Here is a 25,392-nt window from a genome sequence, read left to right as displayed (position 1 = left end):
GCACAGTTTATAATATATGATATTACGAGATTCAAACAAGTATAAAGACTAGATTTATACAACCGGACACACGGTGCCACACATCAAGTTCTTAAGACAATTCAAAACATACCTTAAAAGTCTCCAGAGGTTCGACAGGACAAACAAAAGAACACACCGAGAAACACTTAGTGGCAGTTAGCGATAGTTTCAACAAATACCTTTTAGAGATAAGAGGCTCTCTATAAGTACAGTTTGCCACTACCTTCAAAAGACGGGGGCAAAACTTGCTGTTTTTCAAACACCACAAAAAGACCATACGCGGCGATTTTCTTCAGTAAACAGTTACAAGTTGATGGATACTTGACATAGTTAATACAAATACAGAGATTTAAACAATTTGAAAACTGACAATCCAAAAAGAAACACGTGTGTTAAGAAATCAGGTAACGATGAGCTAAAACACTGTTTTAGTAAAACAGTAACTTAAAAATCAATAATGTGGGTCTTACTGTATGCAGAAATCGTCGCTTATTTTAATTCAATCATAACCGCATAAATTTTGAGTTCTCAAATTTTTCAACTAGATGAAATTTATCACTGAATGATAATTTTTAATTACTGCGGCAAACGTAAACATTAGGTCCCATGTGTGGGGTACAGCCGCCAAACTATCTAGGGTAGAGCGTTTTGATAGACGAAGCTAGCCCACGTATGCGTCGTTATTGCCGTTTTTTCAGGCTATTAATTTGACGTAGCTACTAATTAATTAGTTCTCCGAATTGCGGCGCTTTTTAGATCAACAAATATATAGTTTCTGCCCCCTGCTCTTATTTTGGATCATGTGATATTAATAACAATAACAACGAACAGTGAAAATCTATATTGTATCTTTGCTGCCTTATCTTGAACGCGTTTTTTTTTTCAAAGTGATTGGGCGGATTTACGTTTACTTGCCAGGTATATATTACACCATTATAGGTCATCATATCACGTCTTTGGGATTGATTGAGAACTTAAGAAACGATACAATCATTATAGGTATTCTTGTCCAGTTGATAACACTTAATTTAATTGCAGTCGCGAGGTAAATAGCAAGATCGGATACAACTTTTGAAAACACGCCCACACGCGCTTTAATTAACCACGTCTGCAGGCATAAACTGCGGAACAATATTATAGAAATCTGTGCTAAATACTTACCAAATTAATGCGCCAAATAAGTAGTGACAGCTGCCATCGGGAAGTTCTTATGATTGTCTTAATTATGAAAATATGATTAATTTATGCAAAGATAACCAATTTATATTTTTCTTTTCAAAAGTTTACTAATTTTCTATTTATAGAGCGTTGAATATGTTAATGTCCGACGTTGTTTTGACGTGATGCGTGTTTCGTATAACTGTCTATCTATATTGCAACCTTAATGAAAACCCAATTTTATCTCACACATTTCTTTTGTATTTTCAACTGTATAAAGATGAATGAAGTGGGCGATTTTAGGACGTGTTGTGATAATACCACAACAACACTTCAGAAAACGTTTTATTATTATTGCCAATGGTATAAATTTGATTGCAAATCGCGGATATCGTTGTTCATCTTATGAGAAGATGTGATATTAAAGATAAAATTTAATAAGTAGGTAAAGAGGGTTAAAACTTAAGGCATTTATTTCTATCAGCTTGTGGTAAACTACTTTGACGTCATCAAGAGCGTTTCTTTTATATTAAAACCTCTGACTGCAGAAAATGTTTGAAATTTTGTTCATAAATACCAAAACTATTTTGTAAGAACCACCTCATCTATATCCATATTTATATTCTTTCGAATACATTTTATATGTACATATAAAATAATGTTGATTTTATTCAAATATTTCGTCTGCTCTAAAATATTTATAAACCTTCATTGATTTTGTCGTCTGCTGTGGTATGAAAATGGTTTAACTCTAGCGAAGAATCTTCTTCGGGGCTTTAATCCTGATTTGTGACGACATGAAACCAAAACTTCTCATCCCAAACAGCATCATTGGGCTATTCCAGTTAAACTCCATACACCCCCTATGGAAGACATTTCCTTAATCTCCCACACAGGGAGTGCAGATTTTAAATGGGGTTACATAAATGGGTGACTTCATTCGAAATCTACACCCCCTGTGCGGGAGATTAAGGTCATGTCTTCAATAGGGGGTGTATGGATTTCAACAGGAATAGCGTATTACACAGACTGCCTCTCCGCTTCCGATCCTCCAGCTTTGACATCATGAATGAAAGTTTCACACCTTAACTTCTAATTTTCAATTTGTTAGATGAATTGAATTTGTAGTGCTTCGACTATGTTCGCGCTTATTTAAAGCCTGTAACCGTTGACGTTATTAAAGCTTTTAGATGAGTGTAATTTTATATGACAGATATCTATTAGTGTGGTACTTCAGAATACCCGTGGTTTAGTAAATAAAGTGCATTAAGCTTAATATATACTCCAATCGCAAGCGACGGAGGTAATGTTGTTTTGACCAATAATAATGCTTAGATTTTTATTAAGTAAAATGAACCGATGCAGCTTATTGGTTAATATACAAAAGCCCAACGGTTAGCTACTAAAGTATGATCTCAATATTGGATGTTGCATTATTTTCTTCTGATGTCAAACCACCTTGTTATGACGAAAACATGAGCCGTGATCAGATAATAACCCACAAGTGATGTTCTCCCCAAGGCACAGATAAGAATTAAGACTATTCTACATGCTTTGGATCAACACAGATTCCTTGGTGTCTATAAATAGATGAGTGTGTGTTATTTCGAGCCAAGTGAGCAATTCTTTTAATGTTTTTAGATATGAAATTATCAAAGGTATATATCAAAGGCAGGTGTTATGTGAATGAAAACAAAATATCAGATGGTTAAACAAATTCCACAGAATGTTATCAGCTGTTGGTTGAAGGTTATGTCTCCTTTGAGTTGAGCTTTTCTTATTGAGTAAAATTGAAATACAACTTTTTTCCGTATTTGTTACTACCATGTCTTTAAAAGGTGCACATAATAGACTAAAAATCCCTTTAGGGTCCGACATTCTTCTTGAAAATTTGTGCTGCCTCTGGAATTATCTATCTGTCCCATAAGTTAATGAGGAATAGTATACCAGTTTATTACACAGCCTAAGCAATATATAACCCCTATGCGGAATCAGTTACATCAGATGACTTGCTCAGTCCCTTTCCAGGAAGTGACTTGCGTCTGAGGCAATTGTTGTCAAATGTTTACAGTTGGTAACAGGTGTTATACTAGAATCTTTGTGCCCTTACTTTTATTAATTTAGTTATTTACAGCTGAAGCATTAGTAAAATAGCACTGATTTGTTTTAGAAGACTGTAGCAAGATGTACCTTTAGGGTGGCCTCATAATATGTCCGTGTTAAATACAGTAAGCAAATTATAGGACGTTAATTTATAATTCATGATACTTCTGACGATTTGTCACAAGACAATTTTCGAAAGAAAATATATTGATATTAATCCGCGATGTTATAAGACCTGCCGATTACGAGCTGATCAAACTGAAGGATTAGTAACGTTTAGTTAATGACTTTTTTCTATTTACTTCTTCAAAAGATCTGCAAAAATTACAATAGCTTACAATAACCGACTAGTTTTTGTTTTATCAATGCTTCACATACATGGCATACGAAAACAATTGGAATTAGCAGCTCTATGTTGACATATATTTCCGCGATTATTTTGTCATTTATAGTCATGTTATAAAGCAGTTATGAAGAGTTTATCACAGTAATATTGGTTAATCATAGGCAGTCATGCAGTAGACCATTATCTCCGATGATAATTAATTTACGATCTAGATGCGCGAGTGATTGACAGTTCACCACATGGCATATTTTACAAGATTAATACGAATGAGGCAAATGTCGAAATAACGTTAATTGCATTTGTCAGTTTTGAAGTTGTGGAGGGATAAATAACATGTAGCTTACTATTTCTGATGTGGTTTGCATTGACGTCTTCAACCTTTATCTAGGGGTGAACATATGATATTGAAGATGTTTACCCGAGGGAAACAACGTGGCACAGGGGGTTGGCTCAATTGAATTATGGCCTAGGTTCGATTCCCGGTGAAAGTAATAACCATTAACAAATTCCCTACTATCTCCTCTTCTATAATTATCTAGATTGTGCGGCTAACGTAATGGTTGACAAAGACCTCGCAAGTCAGTTCTGATCAGGGCAACGCCCGACTGTTCGTTCACTCAGCCTTGAACATCATGGAAAGAAAAGTATCTAAACACTGAATACAACAAACACCAACAAAAAACAATACCTCTTCAACTTTCACTTCATATCTTACATTATGCGTGAGAAGACAATAAGACACCTGTCCTACGTGTTCGGGGGTATTGTTTCAATATAAAGAGCACAAAGACACAACTAATATTATGAAGAGATGGGCGTATAGAATTGACTTTATACAATTTTTTGAATAAAAACACTTTGAAGGCTCTCTGATATCAGCTTTTACATCTCTAACACGTTTTATGATGCTATCTATATATAAATATATATTTAAAAACCACACAACTATCTTAAAGCCATATTATAACATTTCTGTAAAAATAAATTAGTATTTATTTTCCATAAAATGTTAGCTTTTACTGTCAGGTATGTCCCTTTTAATTTTGAGCCGAACAAGTGAGGTAAAGCATAGAAAATTGGAATTTACTACTAGCGCCCATGCATGTTACTCCCGCGGTTGTAATACGGTACGATCCTCGGTGTGTGTGTTTATGTGTATCCCGCACGCCGTGTACGTACTGTGCATACGTGTTCGACTAATATTTCCATCGTAATAATAAAACGCCGGTTCCATCGTTTTATTCAAAATCTCGGATTTTGACAAAACCACAGCACTTAAAGTCTTGATTTTTGCAGAGTATCTTTATTGACTAAAGTACATTATAATCGTGTAAAAACCAGAATTTAAATTTTTTTTGAGGGCGTTCTCCTCAGCAAATGTTATAATATGGCTTTAAGTTTAAACGGAAAGCTTTGCGGTCATTGCATGCTTACTTTTAATTATATTTCAGGAGAGTTTCAGAAGAAATTTTATGGTATCAGGTTAACAAAACCAAAACAAACTCTAAAATCGCAAACAAAAGCAAAACTAAAACACACAAGAATATTTTTGCAGAGTATCTTTATTGACTAAAGTACATTATAATCGTGTAAAAACCAGAATTTAAATTTTTTTGAGGGCGTTCTCCTCAGCAAATGTTATAATATGGCTTTAAGTTTAAACGGAAAGCTTTGCGGTCATTGCATGCTTACTTTTAATTATATTTCAGGAGAGTTTCAGAAGAAAGTTTATGGTATCAGATTAACAAAACCAAAACAAACTCTAAAATCGCAAACAAAAGCAAAACTAAACACACAAGAAACTCCCTTTGAAGAACTACAGCCTGTCTCAAAAAATTGTGCAAGTGAAAAGCGCCCTCTTTGGCAATTAGAAAATACCATTGTGAAATACATCTTACATCAAACGTAGTCTTAGCTCTCAAATACCGTTTAGTCTGTTCAATTTGCTTGTTTTAATCTCGAGATATGATTAATTAACAACGAAAGGGTAAAATGACAATTGTGCCCTTTTACTAGGGAGGACGGCTGTATATGTAGAAGAAGTTTATGTTATTTACACGTATTGTTTATCCACATCTCCTACTTTAGAAACTTTTTCAACTACCGGTATTTTGTCACAAAATTGGTACTGCAATCTCGACTCGACCTGCGTGTCGAGTGAAAAATTATTCCCCGCTGCATACCATGTATACAATTTGTGTAGGCGGTAAACAGGTGTAAAGCTTTTTACTTTTGTTTTTAACGAGATCAATCTCACCACTTAACAGCACTCTACCTATCTTAGCAAGAATATAATGGTGTAAATGGAAAGAGAGCTTTTAACCTCATCAGATAGGAAATCCATAAAAAGCAAAAGAATTTCAAAAGAATTTCATTTTATTTCATAAACTCACAGTTAATGTGTAAAAACAATAACAAACATGCCTTTAGAATCAGAAGCTATATCAGACCAGCGATTTTGTTATTGTTTTTGTTACGTAGGAAACAATGAGGACAGCTAATTCTTAAAATTAGAACTGACATTATTTCTACGTTCGAGCCTATTATAGGCGGTAGTCCTGGGCGGTAATATATTTTGACAATCAAGATGACGCCATGTAGTCAACTTGTTATTTACCCATGTTTGTTGGGGGTTGAGTTACGATGAATATAAAATCAAAGAGGAGCTATGTGTACTTGACTTCGTTTAAAATGAAGTAACGGTATAATTCCACAGTATTTAATGATCAACGATAGTAGAGGATTCTTACGCAAGTAATATCATTTGTCTAGGTTGAATATTCATACAAATGATTCTAGACTACGTTTGGTTTCTAAAAGTTTATACAATTAACTATTTATGTGCTCAAATGAATTGTCATATATAGAAAAATTGCAAAATAATACAATAAAAGTAACTTAGGATGGAGTCGGTATTTGTTTGAGGAGATTAATCTTGAACAGTGTGCGTATTCCTTTTCTGGGAATACCGCGCAAAATGATACTAATATGGACAGAAGTTATCTCGAAAAAGTTTCATTTGTACTTGCTTACATATTATGTAACAGATGGTATGGATTGCTCGATTCCTACGTGGATGTCGTGTAGTAACAGTGCTGTTACATTTACATGAATCGCTTAAAGCCATATTATAACATTTTCATACAAAATAGATTAGCATTTCTTTGCCATGAAATGTTAGTTTTACTGTCAGATATATCCCTTTTATTTTTGAGCCGAACAACTACGGCAAAGCAAAGAAAATTGGAATTTACTTCCAGCGCATATGTCTCCAATACGTACCACTCCTTCGGTCATGTTATGGTACGACCCTTTGTTGTGTAGATCACCGTCCCGCACGCGGTGTACGTACTGTGCGTTATGAACATCGTGTATGTGTTCGACTAATAATTCCATCCTAATAATAAAACGCCGGTTCCATCGTTTTATTCAAAATCTCGGATATTGACAAAACTACAGCACCTAGAGTCTTAATCTTTGCAGGGTATATTGGTTTAATACAGTATAATATAATCGTGTAAAAATGAATTTAACAAAATCAGTGAGGGCGTCCTCCTCAGCAAATGTTATAATATGGCTTTAAGATAATGATACTAATATAGACAAGTTAGATAACATTATTTGCATCTTCAAGAACCCCAATATATCACGAAGAGAAATATTTTAAACCAAGAAACTGTATTGTGGTATGGTAGCATTATATTTTTCACGTTAAAGTATAGAGGCGCCCTAACATCTATCAGGAAGTTATGCCTGCCATGTGAATAAGATCTGTTGTACAACGTTATTAATACCGATATATATATAAGCGCCATGTCTTAGGGAAAATGCTATCTATGCTCAATTGATTAGTTTCGAAACTTTTTTGTTCTTGGTTATATGGGTTATTGCAAAGATACACAGCCAGATTCGCGACGGTGTATCATCCAACAGCCAAGTACCAGCGCACTGGTACACACCCGGGGGTACACAGTTACGGTGAACCCCGCCGACGAGTATCATCGCTGGTATACAGTTACGGAGAGCCCACACAGCGAGTGATATCGCTGCAGGGGATCTATTTATACACTGCAATCGAAAAAGTTTCATTTGTACTTGGTAACATATTATGTAACAGATGATATGGACCGCTCGATTCCTACGTGGTTGTCGTGTAGTACCAGTACTATTACGACGTGAAGATGGTGAACGCTTTTACAGTACTGGGACAAATAATTGGGTCAAAAAACAAGTAGAACACAAACATCCGTTGATGGTTTCAAGGGTTAAGAGCCAGTAATTTTCAATATCTATTATTCTAGTTAAAATTCCATGGCTATTTTACACAACTTTAACCATGACAACCCAAGGGATCATTTAATGCGATGACGTCATATTCTTGGCTGCTGCTTATGACAGCTTCTTTTGAAAATGCTGAAATCTTCATAATTTGTAATATGGAGGTTTTATGTCCATTTCATAAAATTACATGAACAATATGTTTTCAAATTGAGCAAAACCAGATATAACATGATTGATTAAGGTGGTATTACACCCCTTGATAAATTTGTGACTATTTTTGCATTTTTCTCAAAAAATAATAACACACTGGTAACAAAACAAAAAAATGTATATTTTAGAGACAAGGAATCCAGGTACTACACTGGAATTTCAGTGACTCACGACAAGCGGTATGTTATTTATGATAAGAAGAGAGGTACCGCTAGAATGTACCTCATTTCTTAACATATATAATGAACCACTTGTCTTGAATCACTGAAATTTCAGTGAAGGAATTGATTCCTTGTCCCTATAATATACATAACTTTCGTTACCAGTGTGTAGTTATTTTTTGAGGAAAATGCAAAATTAGTCAGAAACTTTATCAGGGGGGTGTAGTACCACCTTAAGTTGTTCTTAAGACAGGTCAGTGTAATACTATGTTGAGGCAATATTGCCGTGCATCTCACACGTTGTGCCCACGAACCTTATTCATAAACAAGTGCTGATGAAAGCCTATGTTTATTGTTGAATCGCTAGCGATCATGGGTGACTGACCAATTAGATGGATTAATACTTCTTGGACAGAAAGAAACGATTCAGTAGGCATATATTTACTAAATGCAATTATCGCTTCTACTTCCTCTTTTGTGGTTATATGATAATACTTTCAATTTACATGTTAGGTTATATCTTTTTGATCAAGGCTTATTTAACACAGCCTATTGATTCAGCTTTCATTATTGACATTCGGTTATTGACAATGATCGAAACTGGCTGCGAGTCTTTTGTCATTCACTGCGTACACTATTAAAGCCACAAGTATTTAATTTAAAAAGTGACCGAAATTATATATGATTCAAATACTAACCTCTTTGCCATGTTTCGGTTAAAGATATTATTTTTCTGATGTATTTTAACTTATATTTTACACAAGATTCTTTTTTTTTCTTTTTTGTCTATTACAGGCTGTATGTATAGTTTTCTACTCTTTATGGTGCTAATAGCTAGATGTGTGCGCAGTGAATTATCGTTATCCAGTGAGCAATGCAGTCCACTCTCAATCAACGCAAATCTTGAATCAGATTTCGAGCTTAGAGAGCAAATACACAATTTAAGCGAAAGAGTAGAAAATTTACAACATGTGTTATTCAATGGTATTCAACATTATGGACCTATGGTGAGTATTGTGTATCCCTGACATGAATACTAAAATCTGACCAGTCCCTAAACGTCATCATTAAGCTACCCTTTATTTAATCGTTAACCATACTCTTTCCGTCTAATCTGCCTTTTTACCTACAAAATAATAATCTTCACGCTTTACATCAGTCATTTTACCCCAGCCTGGTAATGCTAACCTATGTTCTTGTCACACCTTCGAAACTTAGCTCTTGCTGAGAGGTGAATTATAAATAAAATACTGGAATAACTTACGAATTTTGCGAATTTTCATCCAATCTCATTGGACTTCATCTGGCAACTGCAAAGATGCTCCGGTATTGATCGTAGTCGGAGACTGGTCACGTGTCAATCGGCAAGGAATATTGACAATCGATGAATCCCAGGCGTGCGACAGTTGTAATCTCAGGCCCCCTCGTTTGTTGAGGGATGGCTTCTCCACTCGCTCCCAGATCGCTTCTCGAACTCCCCGCTCAAACCACCTCTCCTCACGATCTAGAATGATAACATCCCCGTATCGACTACGATCAATACCGAGCATCTTTGCAGTTGCCAGATGAAGTCCAATGAGTTTGGATGAAAATTCGCAAAATTCGTAAGTTATTCAGTATTTTATTTATAATTCACCTCTGTTTCTACGACTGGATGAATCATAATATACATCAACATTTAGCTCTTGCTGTTTTGCAAGTTGTTATTGTGTTTAGTGATAGTTATTTGACTCTGTGCGCAATGAATCCGGATAAATTTATCTTACTCCGAGATCTTAGTTGACGTGTTTTGTCTTTCATTCATATAGCTGGAGTTGTGACAAAAGCATACTACACTGCTCAAAAAGTAGCGTTACACTTGAAAAAAGTCGCCATTATTAAAAAAAAAAAGAAAAAAAGAGTTCATACTGCGAATTTTGACACCTCATTTGTTGCTCTGCAATCTTTTTGAAAAAAGTTACAAGCATTTCAATGGTAAAGGGTCGCATTTGAACAGTGATGGAGGACACATTAAGTATTGAAGGATAAACTGAAGTAAACTGACATGAAAACAAGAATAACATGAGATTGAAATAAACAGGGCCAATAAAAGTTATCACTGATGAGTGAAGAAAATGTTTCTGTTATGAATTTATAGCAAGCTTATTGGCATTGCACTTTTGTATATAGGAGCTACATTTGTACTGCAACTTTTGAAATCCAACCCTTTACCATTGAAATGCATATAACTTTTCTCAATTACAAGAACGCAGAGCAACTAATGAAGTGTCAAAATTGGCATTATAAAATGCTGCATTCAGAGAGTTTATTGATTTTCTCAACACCCTTTTGTTTTTGTTTTGAAATCATCAAGACTTTTTCCAAGTGTAACGAGTCTTTTTTAGTAGTGTATATTATGTCGACCAGCTTGTTAAATACGATCACTGCCTTTGCAAACATGTTGATTCCACTATTACTATAAATAGTAGCATTAACGCTAAATATCATACCAGTGACCGGTAAAATGCACTTCTCTGACCAGACGATTTGCTTCGTGAGATGCGTAAAATAATGCAGAAAATGGCTTGTATACCGGTTATATCAAACTGTTTGAAATGAGTGTACATAATAATATGCTACTACAGCACTCAGTTGCATTGACTGATTACAGCATTGCGTCAGTTCCAGAATGAACCGTCGGGCCCACGACGTTTCCTACACTGTATAATTGCTTCCTTGCCTTCATCTATATCTCGAACCACCTGTGATGATTGTCTGATATCACTATATCTATCCAGCGTCTGGGTGTGGCTGTTTACAGCACATACAATACAATACAATACAATATCAATATCATATCATACAACACAATACAATACATTACAATACAATACAATACAATACAATATCATACAACACAATACAATACATTACATTACAATACATTACAATACAATACAATACATTCATACAATACAATACAATACAATACAATACAATACAATACACAATACAATACAATACAATACAATACAATACAAAGAACATTTGCGCCATTTCCAAAAGGCTCATAGAGCTTACAATATAAAAACCTGAATACAACCCACTGGCTAAGTTTAAATGTGATGTAATGCATAACAAGAACAATGTTATTAAACATCTTCGTAAATGACCATTGTCCATTCGCAAGGATTGATTGACACCTATTGTTGAGTTGAACTGGACGGAACAGGCCGTCAACCGCCGGTCGAGTTCTGGTTTCATCGCTTGCAGAAACCCAGAGGGATACAATGGATATTGACAAAGAGATGGAATACATTTCAGATTTGATGAACTATTTGTGACAACCAAATCAAAGAAATAAACCGAGCCAGTGTGTAATGATCTGAGGCTTGTAACCTCATCACTACCAGACGGCTTTGTGATGCATCCGAAAGAAGATCTCATATTGTAGCCATTCCAGCAAGTGCGTCTCATCCAGGCACAACAGAAATGTCGTCACATTCTATATTCATCCTGCTGTTCAATAACTTGATAATTTTGGATTATTCTGAAATATACATTTTATTAATTGGACTTTTGCTTTCTCATTTGACACTCTGTTCGTGAAAAACGAACAAGAATTGACCAAGATATGCGCCTCAAAAAATCAAACCCCAAAAATCAAAATGTTACATTTTCAACGATTTTCAATGGGTAACATCATCGTTGTATTGCAGGCCAATCAAAATAATTGCAAAGGCCTGGCAAAGACCATCGGATGCACACGATCTATGAGGTTGATGAAACGTCAATCAATAGTGCATTGTGGGATAGACAGGTCTATTGAATCGTTAAAATTGTCGTCAACTTTTCATTTTGGGGTTTGAGGATTGAGTGCGCATATCTTGAATTCAGCTCAGTTGTGTCAAATTGAACAGGGTGTCAAATGAGAAAGAAACAGTCCAATTAACAAAAAGTGTATATTTCAGAATAATCCAAAATTATCAAGTTATTGCACAGCAAGGATGAATATAACTGGAAAGTTTCTCATTTGTGCCTGCAAGTGCGTCTAGTTGATGAATAGTATTACTAGGCTTATACCTGAAAGATTGAACAACATTCATAAGCGTAATACGTCGCATTAATTACAATGTTCCGCAATAGCAAGAGAACATTAAGAACATAGCTTTGAATTTTAAGACTATTACGAGTGCTTTTACATTTAACCAGGTAATCAAAACAAGGATTTGGGAATTCTTGAAAGCTACTTGAGACATCACATCTTGGAAATTCACGTGACGCTTTGAACTCCCGATTGATTTAGACCAATTGAGATTAGTGGAATCTGTAAAGCATGTACGCATCTGTGGTGTTTTGAAATGTAGGATATTCAAATTTCCCAATTTTGTAACTCTCGAATCAAATCACTTACAATGCATAACAACGGCTAAACCAAAAATGTTCGTAAATGCCTATTGTCCAATCACAATGATTGACTGACAGCTATTGCTGAATTACCAGGTGTGATTGACAGGCGCAGTGATAATAACCGAAACAGCTACAGGTGTTTTGGTACCATATCGTTTGCTCGAGTTCAAATATTCGCTGTAGAAGGGATGATGTAACAGGGTTAATTACCATAACAATAGGTGAAAACAATTTTTAATGTATTGCCCTGCACTATAAGTAGACTGCACTCACCACCTCTCATGTCTGTGTATGTGAGCAATCAGAAATTTAATATAATACCACTCTTTTCAAAGACACCAATTCCAAAAGAATTACGATCCTGGTCTTGATGCCTATTCTTTGATAATCGATGGTGTGATGCAGAGTTACAGCGTACTACTAGTGCAGGGCAATACATTGGTTTCACCTATTGCTATGAATAGATGGTAATTAATCCTGTTACATCACTACTTCTACAGCGAATTGTCTGAATTACCAGGCGTTATTGACAGTCTCATTGATAATAAACGAAACCGTCGAACCCAAACGGTGCAAACAGCCAAAGATGTCCGACCAAATCCTGACGTGTTTTGTTTCGTACAGAATCGTTTGTTTGACCATACGCTGGATTAACTACCATAGCAATAGGTAAAAAAATTTTGAACATATCGCGCTGCACTACAAAGCAGGTTGCACTTACATCACCTGTGGATGTCTGCAATAATAGATTGAATACAATACTGGTCTTTTCAAAGATACTAATCTTACAGGTGCAAGTGATCAGCATGATATGGTTCAATGCAGAAGTACCGCGTGAACGTATCAGTGCAGGGCGGTATATTCAAAAATTGTTTTCACCTATTGCTATGGTAGTTAATCCGATTATTACGTAACTTCGCCAACGTATAGGGTCACAATGGACAATGTTGACAAATAGATGCAATAAAGTTCATTAAAGAACTAATTACAAGAAACAAATCACAAACTTGCACTGAACCAATGTACACACTTTGACACCACAAATCCCCTCAAATGCTTTCAAACATTCCTACGTTTTGCCAGTATTTATTATAATTATACATTTTTTAAAAACAAATTGATAAAGACATTTTCGAATCATAGGTTAGCTGCGTACTGATAAAGCATTTGTGCAGTCGGTTTATACATACAATTTGCCTTGACCGCCCCCGCCTGTCACTCGATCAACAATATTATTAAAACCCAAAGGAAACAGGAAGCGACTTCTTAAAGCTATTTTTATCGAACACGTTTTCTAATGGTTCTTAACATATAGGTGATGACATCCTTGGTGATATCCCAGTTTATTTAGTCCACTGGAATTCAAATATCTGGAATTATCTCTATCATAAAATATCTTAATATCGTATGAAGAAGTAAAAATCAAATATTTAAATACAAACACCTTCATGGAGATTGGTTAAAATCAAACACAGTCGTAAAATAGCACTTGAATATTTATTGCATTACTTAACAAAGTACTTCTTGTACACATCCGGGGTACACATATTGGCAGTGCCAAAATTGAACCCAGCCACTGCACAAAATTTGCTGGCTAAACGTATAAATAATCTGAAGAGAAGTGGACTCATCACTTACAATAATTATATTTTCAAAATATAGGGTAAGACAGTGTTAAAAGTGGCACATAAATTACGCTGACTTCAATATTTTGAGAAGGATTACGTCTAAAGTAAAACCATTCCAAGAACTGGTCCTAGACGCAGTGCTCTACAACAATTAATATTTCGTTTGTTTTGTTATTAACTTATTACAGGCCTTACAACAGTGTGATGGCGCTGCTTATACAGGGGAAATCAGGATCCCTATCTGTAATGTAAGTATTTAAAAAAAAACCCACAAAACAAAGCAGAACCAAAATAAAAAAAACCCACAAAGAACGCAGGAGAAAACATAATTTTCCCCCTGCAGAACAAAATGGAAGACACCTATTTCAGTAACCGCATCATTGATTAGACTGTTTACAGTAGGCATATCCAATCGGATAGTGCGTTTATTAATTTGTTTACAGTAGGCTAATCCAATCGGATTGTGCGTTTAAACCCGATTGGTGGACAACTTGTTCGTTTATTTTACAGTAATGTAAAATGATGATAATGATCAGTACTTTGAAGAAATTGAGGGCGTCCTCTTTCAAGGACAAAGTATGCAAAACAGCTTTAACGACAGCATAATGAAACACCTAGGCCTTTTCAATGATATCCACTATTATGTAATACACTTTGTGACGGGGACTATTCATACATATATTATACATAATTTATTATTATTTTTCCTGTAGATTTTCAACGATCTACCTGAGTCAGTGCGTGCCAGTTGTCCAGAGACTGTATGTGAAACAGGCAGAATGAGGCAAGCAGTGGCAACAAATGACGATTTCCCGTGGGAGAGACAAACATCAACAGTATGCGATGAAGAAGCTACTCGGGTAAGTGGCTAACATAGCAGAAGATTAGAACAAGGTATAGATCATCTTCCCTACTTCCCATCATGCACTATTTCAGAGAGTACTTCCGCCTGTCTAGTGTTGCAAAACCTATCATCTCCCGGGTGGTGTAAAGTGTTGTTCATTATATTGATAGGGTACGGATATTTCAGCTGGTGCCTTCATCGAAAAAAGGAATCACTAATAATGGCGCCGATGACTAATACCTTTTGGAGGCAAAAAATCTATAGGCGTTATTGACATGGGGTCGTTCTATTACTTAAACCTAACTTTTTATACCTTTTATAGAACTGAAGGTGCAAAACTAATGTAGTTATATAAATTGTCAGAATGTTAATAATTACGTGAACACTAATCTCTTACACAGAGTTCTACATCGCTCTATAACTGCATCACTCGTGTCACTCATGTATTTTACCAAATACATGTTAGTAACATCAGTATGCTCACGATGAGAAAAACTAATTGCAAAGGCCATCAGTTGTACACGATTTATGATATTTTATGTCATACCCCCTGAGTAGTGCATGATGGGTAGCAGTGAAAAAGAATTATACTAATTAATATGTGGCTGAAACAACAGAAGAGACAAAGGCACTATCGAAAATTAAGTACAGATATAGTAAAAAGTGCATTTACCAAAGAAGGTTCGTTATGCAGTGTAGTAAAGAATAATAGTTCCAAAGTAAAAGTCAATATCATAGAGGGACTACACCACAGAATACAGGGTCCATTGATTTGTTTACAAAAATGGCGTCACGAAAACGTTATTTTCTTGCCTTCAGAAGTTGATCAGTTCCTACAGACAACTATGGCGGTTGAATTTAGCAACTACATTACCACTGTAATTAGGAGTAGGCTAACAATAGTAGGTTAGGCTGCATTATTTTACGGGTGGACCTCAAAGACTAGGCTCGCATTAAAGATATAGCTTGAGGTGAATTCCCGGCAGATGGTTCCATTCAGTAGAGAGAAGATAAATTAAATAGTTGGTATGCTAGCACAGTAAGCATGCGCGTATTTTTTTTTTTTTTGGGGGGGGCTTTGGGGCGCCAGCCCCGGGGTCAAAGTAGGGGCGGCAAAAACTAAGGGCGGCGGAAGAAGAAGGGCGACAAAAACAGGGGCGGCAAAAACAAAGGGGGCGGCAAAACGAATTAACAAAGAAAAAATGGCGCAAAAATTGAAAAAGCATAAAAAAATTGAAAAAGTTGCTTTTAGGGCGCTGGCATAAAACTCCTTTTTTTGCTCTTCACTTTTTCAAACGACCGTGAAAAAATTTGGGTCAACCTTTTCGGGCTGTTAAGGAAGGGGCGGCAAAATTGTTTCGTCTTCAGCCCCCCGGGGTTGGGGCGGCCACGGTACGCCACTGGTAAGCCATGCTGTTATGACTGACATCATAATGGGGATAATCCTGATATTTTGGATTTTCTTTCAATCTTTAACCTAGGTTAAGTCCTATATATTTTGCCTCAGCGTCATGGGTTTCTATTTTATCAACAGGAGTGATAAGGATGAGACAGCTGCTACGCAGACTCTAATAATAATAATAATAATAATAATAATAATAATAATAATAATAATAATAATAATAATAATAATAATAATGATATAAACACAACAATATTATTATCAGTAGTATCGGTACCACTACAACCATCACCATATACTCAACAGCGTCATAATCTTATAACAATAACTAAAATGAGACAATCTGTCAATATAGTAAAATATAAGTAAAATCTTTGGAGCAATGCATATGTACGATATTGTTTTGAATTGATTTTTAAAACAACGATAGCATATTTTTGTCAAAATCTGAAATCATATCGCTCTCACAGCAATCAGGAGGCCTTATTGCTTGCATGCAATAATAACGTACATGTACATTCTCCAGACCCTGGACCGCTACGTAAACGATCATGTTAAGTCTGTGTGAAAAATACACAACATCCAAACGCACAAACTACGCACAAAGCAATAACATTCCTTTGCAGAATGTTGACTATTTTGTTTAAATCTAAAGAACAAAAGACTAACTCACGTGTAATTTGCGTGGTTTAGTTGAAGCATTACTTCTTCGTCTTTCTGCGTGGATGGCTGACATGGCGGTGATCGAGTCACGTGATTGAAATGTGTCTCGCAATATTGCATGCAGGTCACATTGAACGTCTTTTGCATGCCCAAAATATCGTATCGGAAATATTCATAGTCTAATAGTAATAATAAATTGTCATGAAACAAAAATTACTGGGTTAGACTGGGTGTATAAGGCCGACTTATAAAAGAACTTTTCATATTCATGAGCGAAATAATCTTGACATCGTCAAGAAATAGATTCTGGGATAACCTCAAAAATGTAATCACGCATCAATAAAATATGTGATGCGATCAAGCAAAATCAGTCGGAACTATCGGAAATATTGATTTTGAGATATAGCCAAACAAAAGAAATATTTCCTTTTGTTCCTATTGTTTTGGAAACTCTTTAATTGCTCATATCTTTGGAACTGGTTGTTCAAATTCAATGGGGTTTTCTGCAAAATGCAGCTTTGTATATGCTTGTTACTATCTTATAAGAAACTGAAAATTTAATATTTCCGAGTTCCGACTGATTTTACTTGATCGCGTCACATAATGTTATAATTGGTCAAAAGAAGAATGCAATATTAGCAAGACATGACATTCTACAACAACAACAATAATGTAAATCAACACTGAAAGAAAACCGGCAAAACCATGGAAATTCTGTTGACGTTTATGTGGCTACCTTTGATATACATTTTTTTTTATCTTTGTAGGAATGGCAACCAATTCCACATCATATTCCAGTACTTCAGACATACCACACAATGCTGGTTGGTAATATCTTACAAAGTGCCAATCGGTTACGTCACGACGCGCTTATCAGTAGTGTAAATGTAATGGCTAACACATTCCATGATGTCCTATGTGGCATGGAAACCACGGTAAGTATTTAAGGGAAGGGGTATGAACGTTTGGACAGTATTTATTGTGGGACATTAGAGCACATCAGACATATCGAATTGCATTCTGAATACGAAGAATGTCCTTCTGATATCAAATAATTTTGATTTTTGAAATTCGCAATGTAATACACATTTTATGGCAAATCATTAAAATTGATATTTTGATATTTAACAGTACTTGAAGTAAACTTTATAAATCTGATGATTTATACTTAAAGTGTATGTAGGTGGGATGAAAAGCCGACGATCAATTGAAAATTTTGACCTTTCGTATTGAAGATATGGATTTTTTTCCCAAAACACCAAAAACAAAATAGGTCTTTTGGGAAAAAAATCCATATCTTCAATATAAAAGGTCAAAATTTTCAATTGATCGTCGGCTTTTCCTCCCAGCTACATACACTTTAAGAATATATCATTAGATTTATAAAATTTATTTTCAGGACTGTTTTATATCAAAGATTTGAAAAATATCAAATTTTAATAATTTGTCATAAAGTTTGTATTATATCGTGAATTTCAAAAAATGAAAATTATTTGATATCAAAAAGACATGCTTCGTATTCAGAATGCCATTCGATACGTCTGAGGTGCTCTCATGTCCCATAAAAAATACTGTCGAAACGCCATAAACGCTCATTCTAGATCCCTTAATATCAGGAAAACAAATTTCATAAAAGATGATATAAGAATGACGTTTTTAGGTGACAGCTACGTACGTGGGTTGAGCGTCCTACATTATAAAAACTAATGTTATTGTGCGCCGACTAATAAAATGGCGGGAAACGTTGTCACGCGGATCTCGTGAGACATAAATTCCAAATAAGTTGTTGCTCAAGTTACAGAACTGACGACAAAAATACCCGCAGAATGTAAAAGTAATGTTGCATATCAGATAAGGTTATGGCATTATAACCGGGTATTATAAGTGTCAAGGGTATGATCCATAATATTTATCAATTTTGCATCAAAATTCCTTTATATACTCTTTATCAAACCAAATATATGATATTTAAACAGTAACATTTTATACTTTTATGTCTTAATTATTGCAAAAGTTTCATTTAACAAATATACTATTATTTTTGAAAAAAATCCGTATTCATTTGAATATTCATTCGAATATTCGAGTGATAGTATACACAGACTTCATTGTTATATACAATATTGTTAATTTATTTATCTATTTATTTTTCTAGTACACTTTATGCTGTTATATTATTAGTACAAGCCAAAGGAATATAAGAAACGTATTGAGTTATTTGTGAGATTTCAATGAAGAGTATTCGAATGTAAAAGTAATGTTGGATATCAGATAAGGTTATGACATTATACCGGGTATTATAAGTGTCAAGGGTATGATCCATAATATTTATCAAATTTGCATCAAAATTACTTCAAAAGTGACAACACCTGCAACTATATATAACTGCGTGGTGAGTTCTCTTTTCAAAAATTCGATTACATACGTAATTCAAAATGGTATTTAAATGTGTACCACAGGAATTTGATTTACGCCAACAAAATATACTATTATATTTTGAAAACTAAATGTGGGATAATTAATTTGATATGAATTTACTTCAACAATTACATGATGAAAAAAACCTTGGTATTTTGATATTATATTTATATGATATAATTATAAATATGACAGCAAATGCTAAGATATACCTTTAGTGTTTCAGGATTTTTATCGTAATATTGTTTTATTATAAAATGCATATCATCTTAATATTCTACATTGCATTGTTTTATTATTATCATACAGCGTACAAACTATTGCGCTGGTGTGTGTTCATAATATGCCTGCTTCGAGGGAAAAGTCACTGCAAATGTTGTCCCTTTTGAAAAGTTTTGTTTTCATTCAAATTGCAGTAAGTCGGGGAAATAAAGTCGCATCGTACCAAATTACTTTTCTTTTAAGTGTAAGGGTACTTTTTGTGCGCAGAATATTTACAAGTGTCTCAATCAGATTTTCTGTTCTTAATTCTTTTACAGAGGGATTTGCTCAACCACAGCCCGTTGGCTGATGATTCAACGTATGGCGGTTCGTCAGAAATCATATACTCGGGCGTCTCGCTAGATCTGCAAAACATAGTGATAATGCAGTCTATGTGGGAGACATTAGAGCACATCATTCAAGATCTCAATTGCCTACAATATTGGACCCCTATTTCGGGAACGGTCGACAAAAGAAGTAGCAACAGTAATTCATTTCCGGTATGGCTTGCTCAACAAAGACAAGCACGGCTACGGAAGAAGTCTTGGTCTAATGACAATGTAATATCAAAACTGCTTAAAAAATTACGGAATTAGTTGAAATATAGATTATTTCAGTGAGCTTGTCTTTCTTTTCAAATCAAATTTACCGCACTCCTAATGTAATTATTGTGAATTTTCACCATTGAATTTTTATGGCTGAAGTCTTGACGGGGCTTAACATACGGTGATATCAGATTTGGACCGATCTTAATCGCCAAGACTAATCGAAGCGGAATCAAGAAGTCCAACATCCGGGGAACTCGTAAGGGTCAAAGGAGAACTCAACTTCATTGTGTATTCCGCAGGAGTTTCATTCGTCTGACGTCATAGACTGATCTCAAGAACTTTGAAAGTTAAGTGCCGGAATGCGCAATCATATTTAGAAGAACCTTAATGTGAGAATGCATCGCGCATGCGTTCTACCGTCTATTGGGCTATTCCATTTAAAATCCACACTCCCCTGTGGAAGATTTTGGAAATATCTTCCACAGGGGGAGTATGAATTTCAGTTTCGGAATGAACACATTAGCAGCTCCATTTGAATTTCATACACACTCTAAGAAAGATTCAACATGAATCTTTTACTGAGGGAGGGTGAGTTTCAAATGGAACTGCTAATGTGTTCATTCCATTTGAAATTCATACTCCCCCTATGGGAGATATTTCCAAAATCTTCCACAGGGGTAGTGTGCATTTTAAATGGAATAGCCCATTACAACTTGTATGTCGTGTTATAGCCCGATCTACGTAGACAGTTTGTGATTATTGTTCGGTATCATATCTGAATCTCCGTATGGAACGTCCCATTATTTTATTGAGTAGATCTTGATATGCACATAACCAAACAAACCTTCCACTTTTTTACTTGCTTGTATAATCATTCCAATGAAGGTGCAATGAACATAGAGAATTTGTAGAGAAAATTCTATTTTAAATATTCATTTGTTGTTTATGTTATAAACAGTCTTGATTGCAGGCTTACGTGAGAGAAGTGTATTAAGTGGGCAGTACGTATTCTTGTTACGAGTTATGTGCATTGATATAAATTATATATTTTCTGGAGTACTCTTTATCAAACCAAATATATGATATTTAAACAGTAACATTTTAAACTTTTATGTCTTAATTATTGCAAAAGTATTCATTTTCCGTATTCATTTGAATATTCATTCGAATATTCGAGTGATAGTATACGCAGACTTCATTGTTATATACAATATTGTTAATTTATTTATCTATTTATTTTTCTAGTACACTTTATGCTGTTAAAGTATTAGTACAAGCCAAAGGAATATAAGAAAAGTATTGAGTTATTTGTGAGATTTCAATGAAGAATATTCGAATTAGCTTGATTATTGAATAGTTGGTAATATAATGGCCAAAATAGGTTTCATCTATTAGCAAAACGTTTTGCAAAATGGAGATACTGATTATTTATTTATTTATTTCGATTTTACTGCTTAAAGCAGAAAGGTACCCAAATAGCGATGCAATGTTAATCTTAAGGGCCCCCATTGAATTAACCAAGACGGATTGAGAAGAGCCAGCGGTAAAAACCTATATTCTTTTTAAAACTAATTGGGAGACCGTATATACATGTACTTTTGTGACTCTCTGTACACGGGACCGTCGACTCATTGGCGACGACTTAACGTCTCCTCTTGAAGACGGGGTTCTCTTCATGTTCATGGTTCATTTGGAATGCACCCTATGGAGAGTGGCGGTTTGGATTTAGTCTACAGATGTTGCTAATTGATTTTTTAAAATCCCATTTCAATTCCTCGGCAAATTTCCACCGACATGGTTTGAACCTGGGACCTCAGGTACTAAAGGCAAGTACCCTAACCATTAAAGAACGCCCTCTCTCTTTATCTCTCGTGTACATCCAAAACTGAAGATTATTATAGTTGAGGATGGTGGAAGACGTATCTAAGGTATATGGCTTCAGTGTGTACATGGTTCAATCTTTTATTTTCCATGAACTGAATAAGCTTAAATACACGAAAATTCAATTGACACTTCTTTTACACGTCTTTTAACAAATTGTAGGATAACATTATTGACGATACATTGTAACATAAATTTTACAGTTGTACTGCTTAATCTGTACATAGTTGTTGATACGTTCAAAAGGCAGCTATCCACCTGTTTCGTAATTGACAACTTCGCTGCTGTTGGAGTTAGCTATGTGGAAAACTGAAAGCGAGGCCAAAGATGTAAATTACATACTTCTAATTATGCAAAGTTAATTTGTCAAGTAACTATAAGGACTATCTAGCTGAGACTTGGTATATGTGACACGATCTGGTCCATGGGGGCCAAAGGAGGCATTTTTGAAAATTGAGTTACTGTAATTATTACATTATACACACAATAGGCTATCATTTACTGAAAACACCAATGTATAGCATACTTGGTTCTAAAGTTTCTTATGTATTTTATTGTTTTTTTAGTCCATATTTTTACTTTTATCTCAGTTTCAAATTTGCAGCCTTTGGCCCCCATGGACCAGATCGTGTCACATAGAAGTACAATAGAAGTATATTACGTATATTAGAAGTATATTATCTGCATAGTTAATTAGAGGCTCGGCATAATTAAATAGGCTATTAGAGTTCATTTTGATATTTCAAGAAATTGACACTTATTAGTTGTGCAGATTAAAATTAGCAAAATGCTAAATACATTATACCTCTATTGTGCTTGTGCTACATATGTACAACGTCACGGCTAGAGATCAAATTAGACACCATTCAAGTTGCTACTTCTTTAAATTAACTTTGTAATTGGGCGTATGTTAGTAACATCGAATGCAGGCGACAAGTTTCATTTTTTTAAATTAAAACATTTCAAAATTGTACATTTGCATGGCCATATTTGGAATCAACATGAAAAATAAGTACAAACAAGCCTAGTATTGATTCAGTGGTTCTCAAGATAGCTCTTGATATTTTGATAAAAATATCTCAAAACTTTTTTACGTTGAAGCTAGCATGGCTAGCACGCAGAGCATCTTAGCCGAGTACTAAATAACATTTCCAAAAACAACGGTACTTCACCCACCAGAAGTATCCCTCTGACGTCATGCATCATCCGCGGTTATAGTTGGTCTATTATCCCACACGTAGAGAGGAGCACGTAGCGGGTAAATCGCGGAATTTAGTTCAGAATTAAGCTCGACATTCAAATACCGATGACGCTACGGTCGGTTCCGTACTTCTGATGAGTGATGTAATTTCGGGAAGCCTAGAAGGCTTTGTTACTCTTGCTTTTTTATAATAATAAAATTATCATTTCAAATAAAATAATAAGAACGATTTCCTATTCGATCAGATTACACTCAAACTATGTAGGACTGCCAGAAACAAGTGAAACCCTAATTTGGCTGTGATCCACCCCCACCCCACGAAGGAGAGCTTTAAATTGGGAAGTATTTTTCCCTGCGTAGCTTAAGGGATATGGAATGAGCGTTTTGAGCGTTTCGACAGTATTTTTTGTGGGACATGAGAGCACATCAGACATATCGAATTGCATTCTGAATAAGAAGAATGTCTTTCTGATATCAAATAATTTTAATTTTTTGAAATATACGATACAATACAAATTTTATGACAAATTATTAAAATTTGATATTTTTCGCATTTTTGATATATAACAGTCCTCGAAGTAAATTTTATAAATCTAATTATATATTCTTAGAGTGTATGTAGCTGGGAGGAAAAGCCGACGATCAATTGAAAATTTTGACCTTTCATATTGAAGATATGGATTTTCCCCAAAAGACCTAATTTTTGTTGGTGTTTTGGGAAAAAAATCCATATCTTCAATACGAAAGGTCAAAATTTTCAATTGATCGTCGGCTTTTCATCCCACCTACATACACTTTAAGTACATATTATCAGATTTATAAAGTTTACTTCGAGTACTGTTAAATATCAAAAATATCATTTTTTAATCATTTGCCATAAAATGTGTATTACATTGCGAATTTCAAAAAAAAAATCAAAATTATTTGATATCAGAAGGACATTCTTCGTATTCAGAATGCAATTCGATATGTCTGATGTGCTCTAATGTCCCACAATAAATACTGTCCAAAGGTTCATACCCACCCCTTAAACAGAAAAAGAAATAAGGCTCAACTTACTTGACGATTTGCATTCCGACATGAGAAGTTTAATTTAAAAAAAAAAAATGTACCTGACGCATTGCTGTATTATTAAGGAAATACTGGAGATAATTATGAACAGAACCAGCAGCTACATTGAAAAACAAAACAAATGCATTTTCCTGATTGGAGAGAAGCAATGTCAAAATATCTTGAATTCATTCATGCAAGACAGAGAGAGAGAGCAGCCGCTTTTATTCCACAAACAAAACACTTGAGTGATAAAAAATGTGTAAATTTGTCAGTATATTCTTATATTGCTGCTATGGGTACCTACTATATTTAAAAGCTTTTGCTTTTTAAGGTGTTTTAGGTAAAAGACACACAGAAAGCGTAAATTTTAAGAGTATAATGCTAGAAATCAATTAGATCTTTTCATATTTGGCTATAGCGTCATTCAGTACTTTCTCTGCAATTTTGCAATCAATCTTATTGTATTATCTATTGTGTACTTGTACATAGGTTCTACAACGTTATATCTCTCACCATCAATCAATATATTGCTTGATTTGTAATAATATAAAGTATGAAATTGCCTTAGACAGAAAGAGGCTCGCAACGTGTCATTGGCCAAAAATAATATTAATAATTTATGTTGATGAGTATAGTCAATTCAATGTGGTCATACTTTACTCGCGAGCAACGGGCGATTTATAATTTATCATTGGACTGAACAGTATTTTATTATCTAAAGGAATTACACATGTCAGAGGTCAGAGGTCAGATAGCAGTGTCTAATCGCCAGTGACTGAAGTAAAAACTCAACCTTAGTATGAATGTGATATACCACTGGTCTT

General features: G+C 34.8%; 1 protein-coding gene and 1 long non-coding RNA gene across 3 annotated transcripts in view; one reads left to right on the top strand and one right to left on the bottom strand.

Moving 5' to 3' along the window:
• Positions 1-17,294, bottom strand: part of LOC140164576 (uncharacterized) — a 127,020-nt gene extending 109,726 nt beyond the window's left edge. For both annotated transcript variants that reach the window (XR_011860542.1, XR_011860543.1), the window contains exon 1: positions 17,217-17,294. This is a non-coding gene — a long non-coding RNA (uncharacterized lncRNA). The remainder of the gene's footprint in view (positions 1-17,216) is intronic.
• The window catches only part of LOC140164575 (uncharacterized), a 47,328-nt gene extending 23,336 nt beyond the window's left edge, over positions 1-23,992 (top strand). Inside the window, exons 2-6 of the mRNA XM_072187881.1 lie at positions 9,076-9,287; positions 14,486-14,545; positions 15,011-15,157; positions 17,974-18,141; positions 20,164-23,992. Of these exons, the coding sequence (XP_072043982.1) occupies positions 9,076-9,287; positions 14,486-14,545; positions 15,011-15,157; positions 17,974-18,141; positions 20,164-20,481 (905 nt within the window). The 3' untranslated portion in view covers positions 20,482-23,992. The remainder of the gene's footprint in view (positions 1-9,075; positions 9,288-14,485; positions 14,546-15,010; positions 15,158-17,973; positions 18,142-20,163) is intronic.
• Positions 23,993-25,392: the final 1,400 nt, after the last annotated feature.

The sequence above is a fragment of the Amphiura filiformis genome, chromosome 11, assembly GCF_039555335.1.
Source record: "Amphiura filiformis chromosome 11, Afil_fr2py, whole genome shotgun sequence".
In the NCBI taxonomy this organism is placed as follows: domain Eukaryota; kingdom Metazoa; phylum Echinodermata; class Ophiuroidea; order Amphilepidida; family Amphiuridae; genus Amphiura; species Amphiura filiformis.
This window is presented reverse-complemented; position numbering and strand designations above follow the sequence as displayed.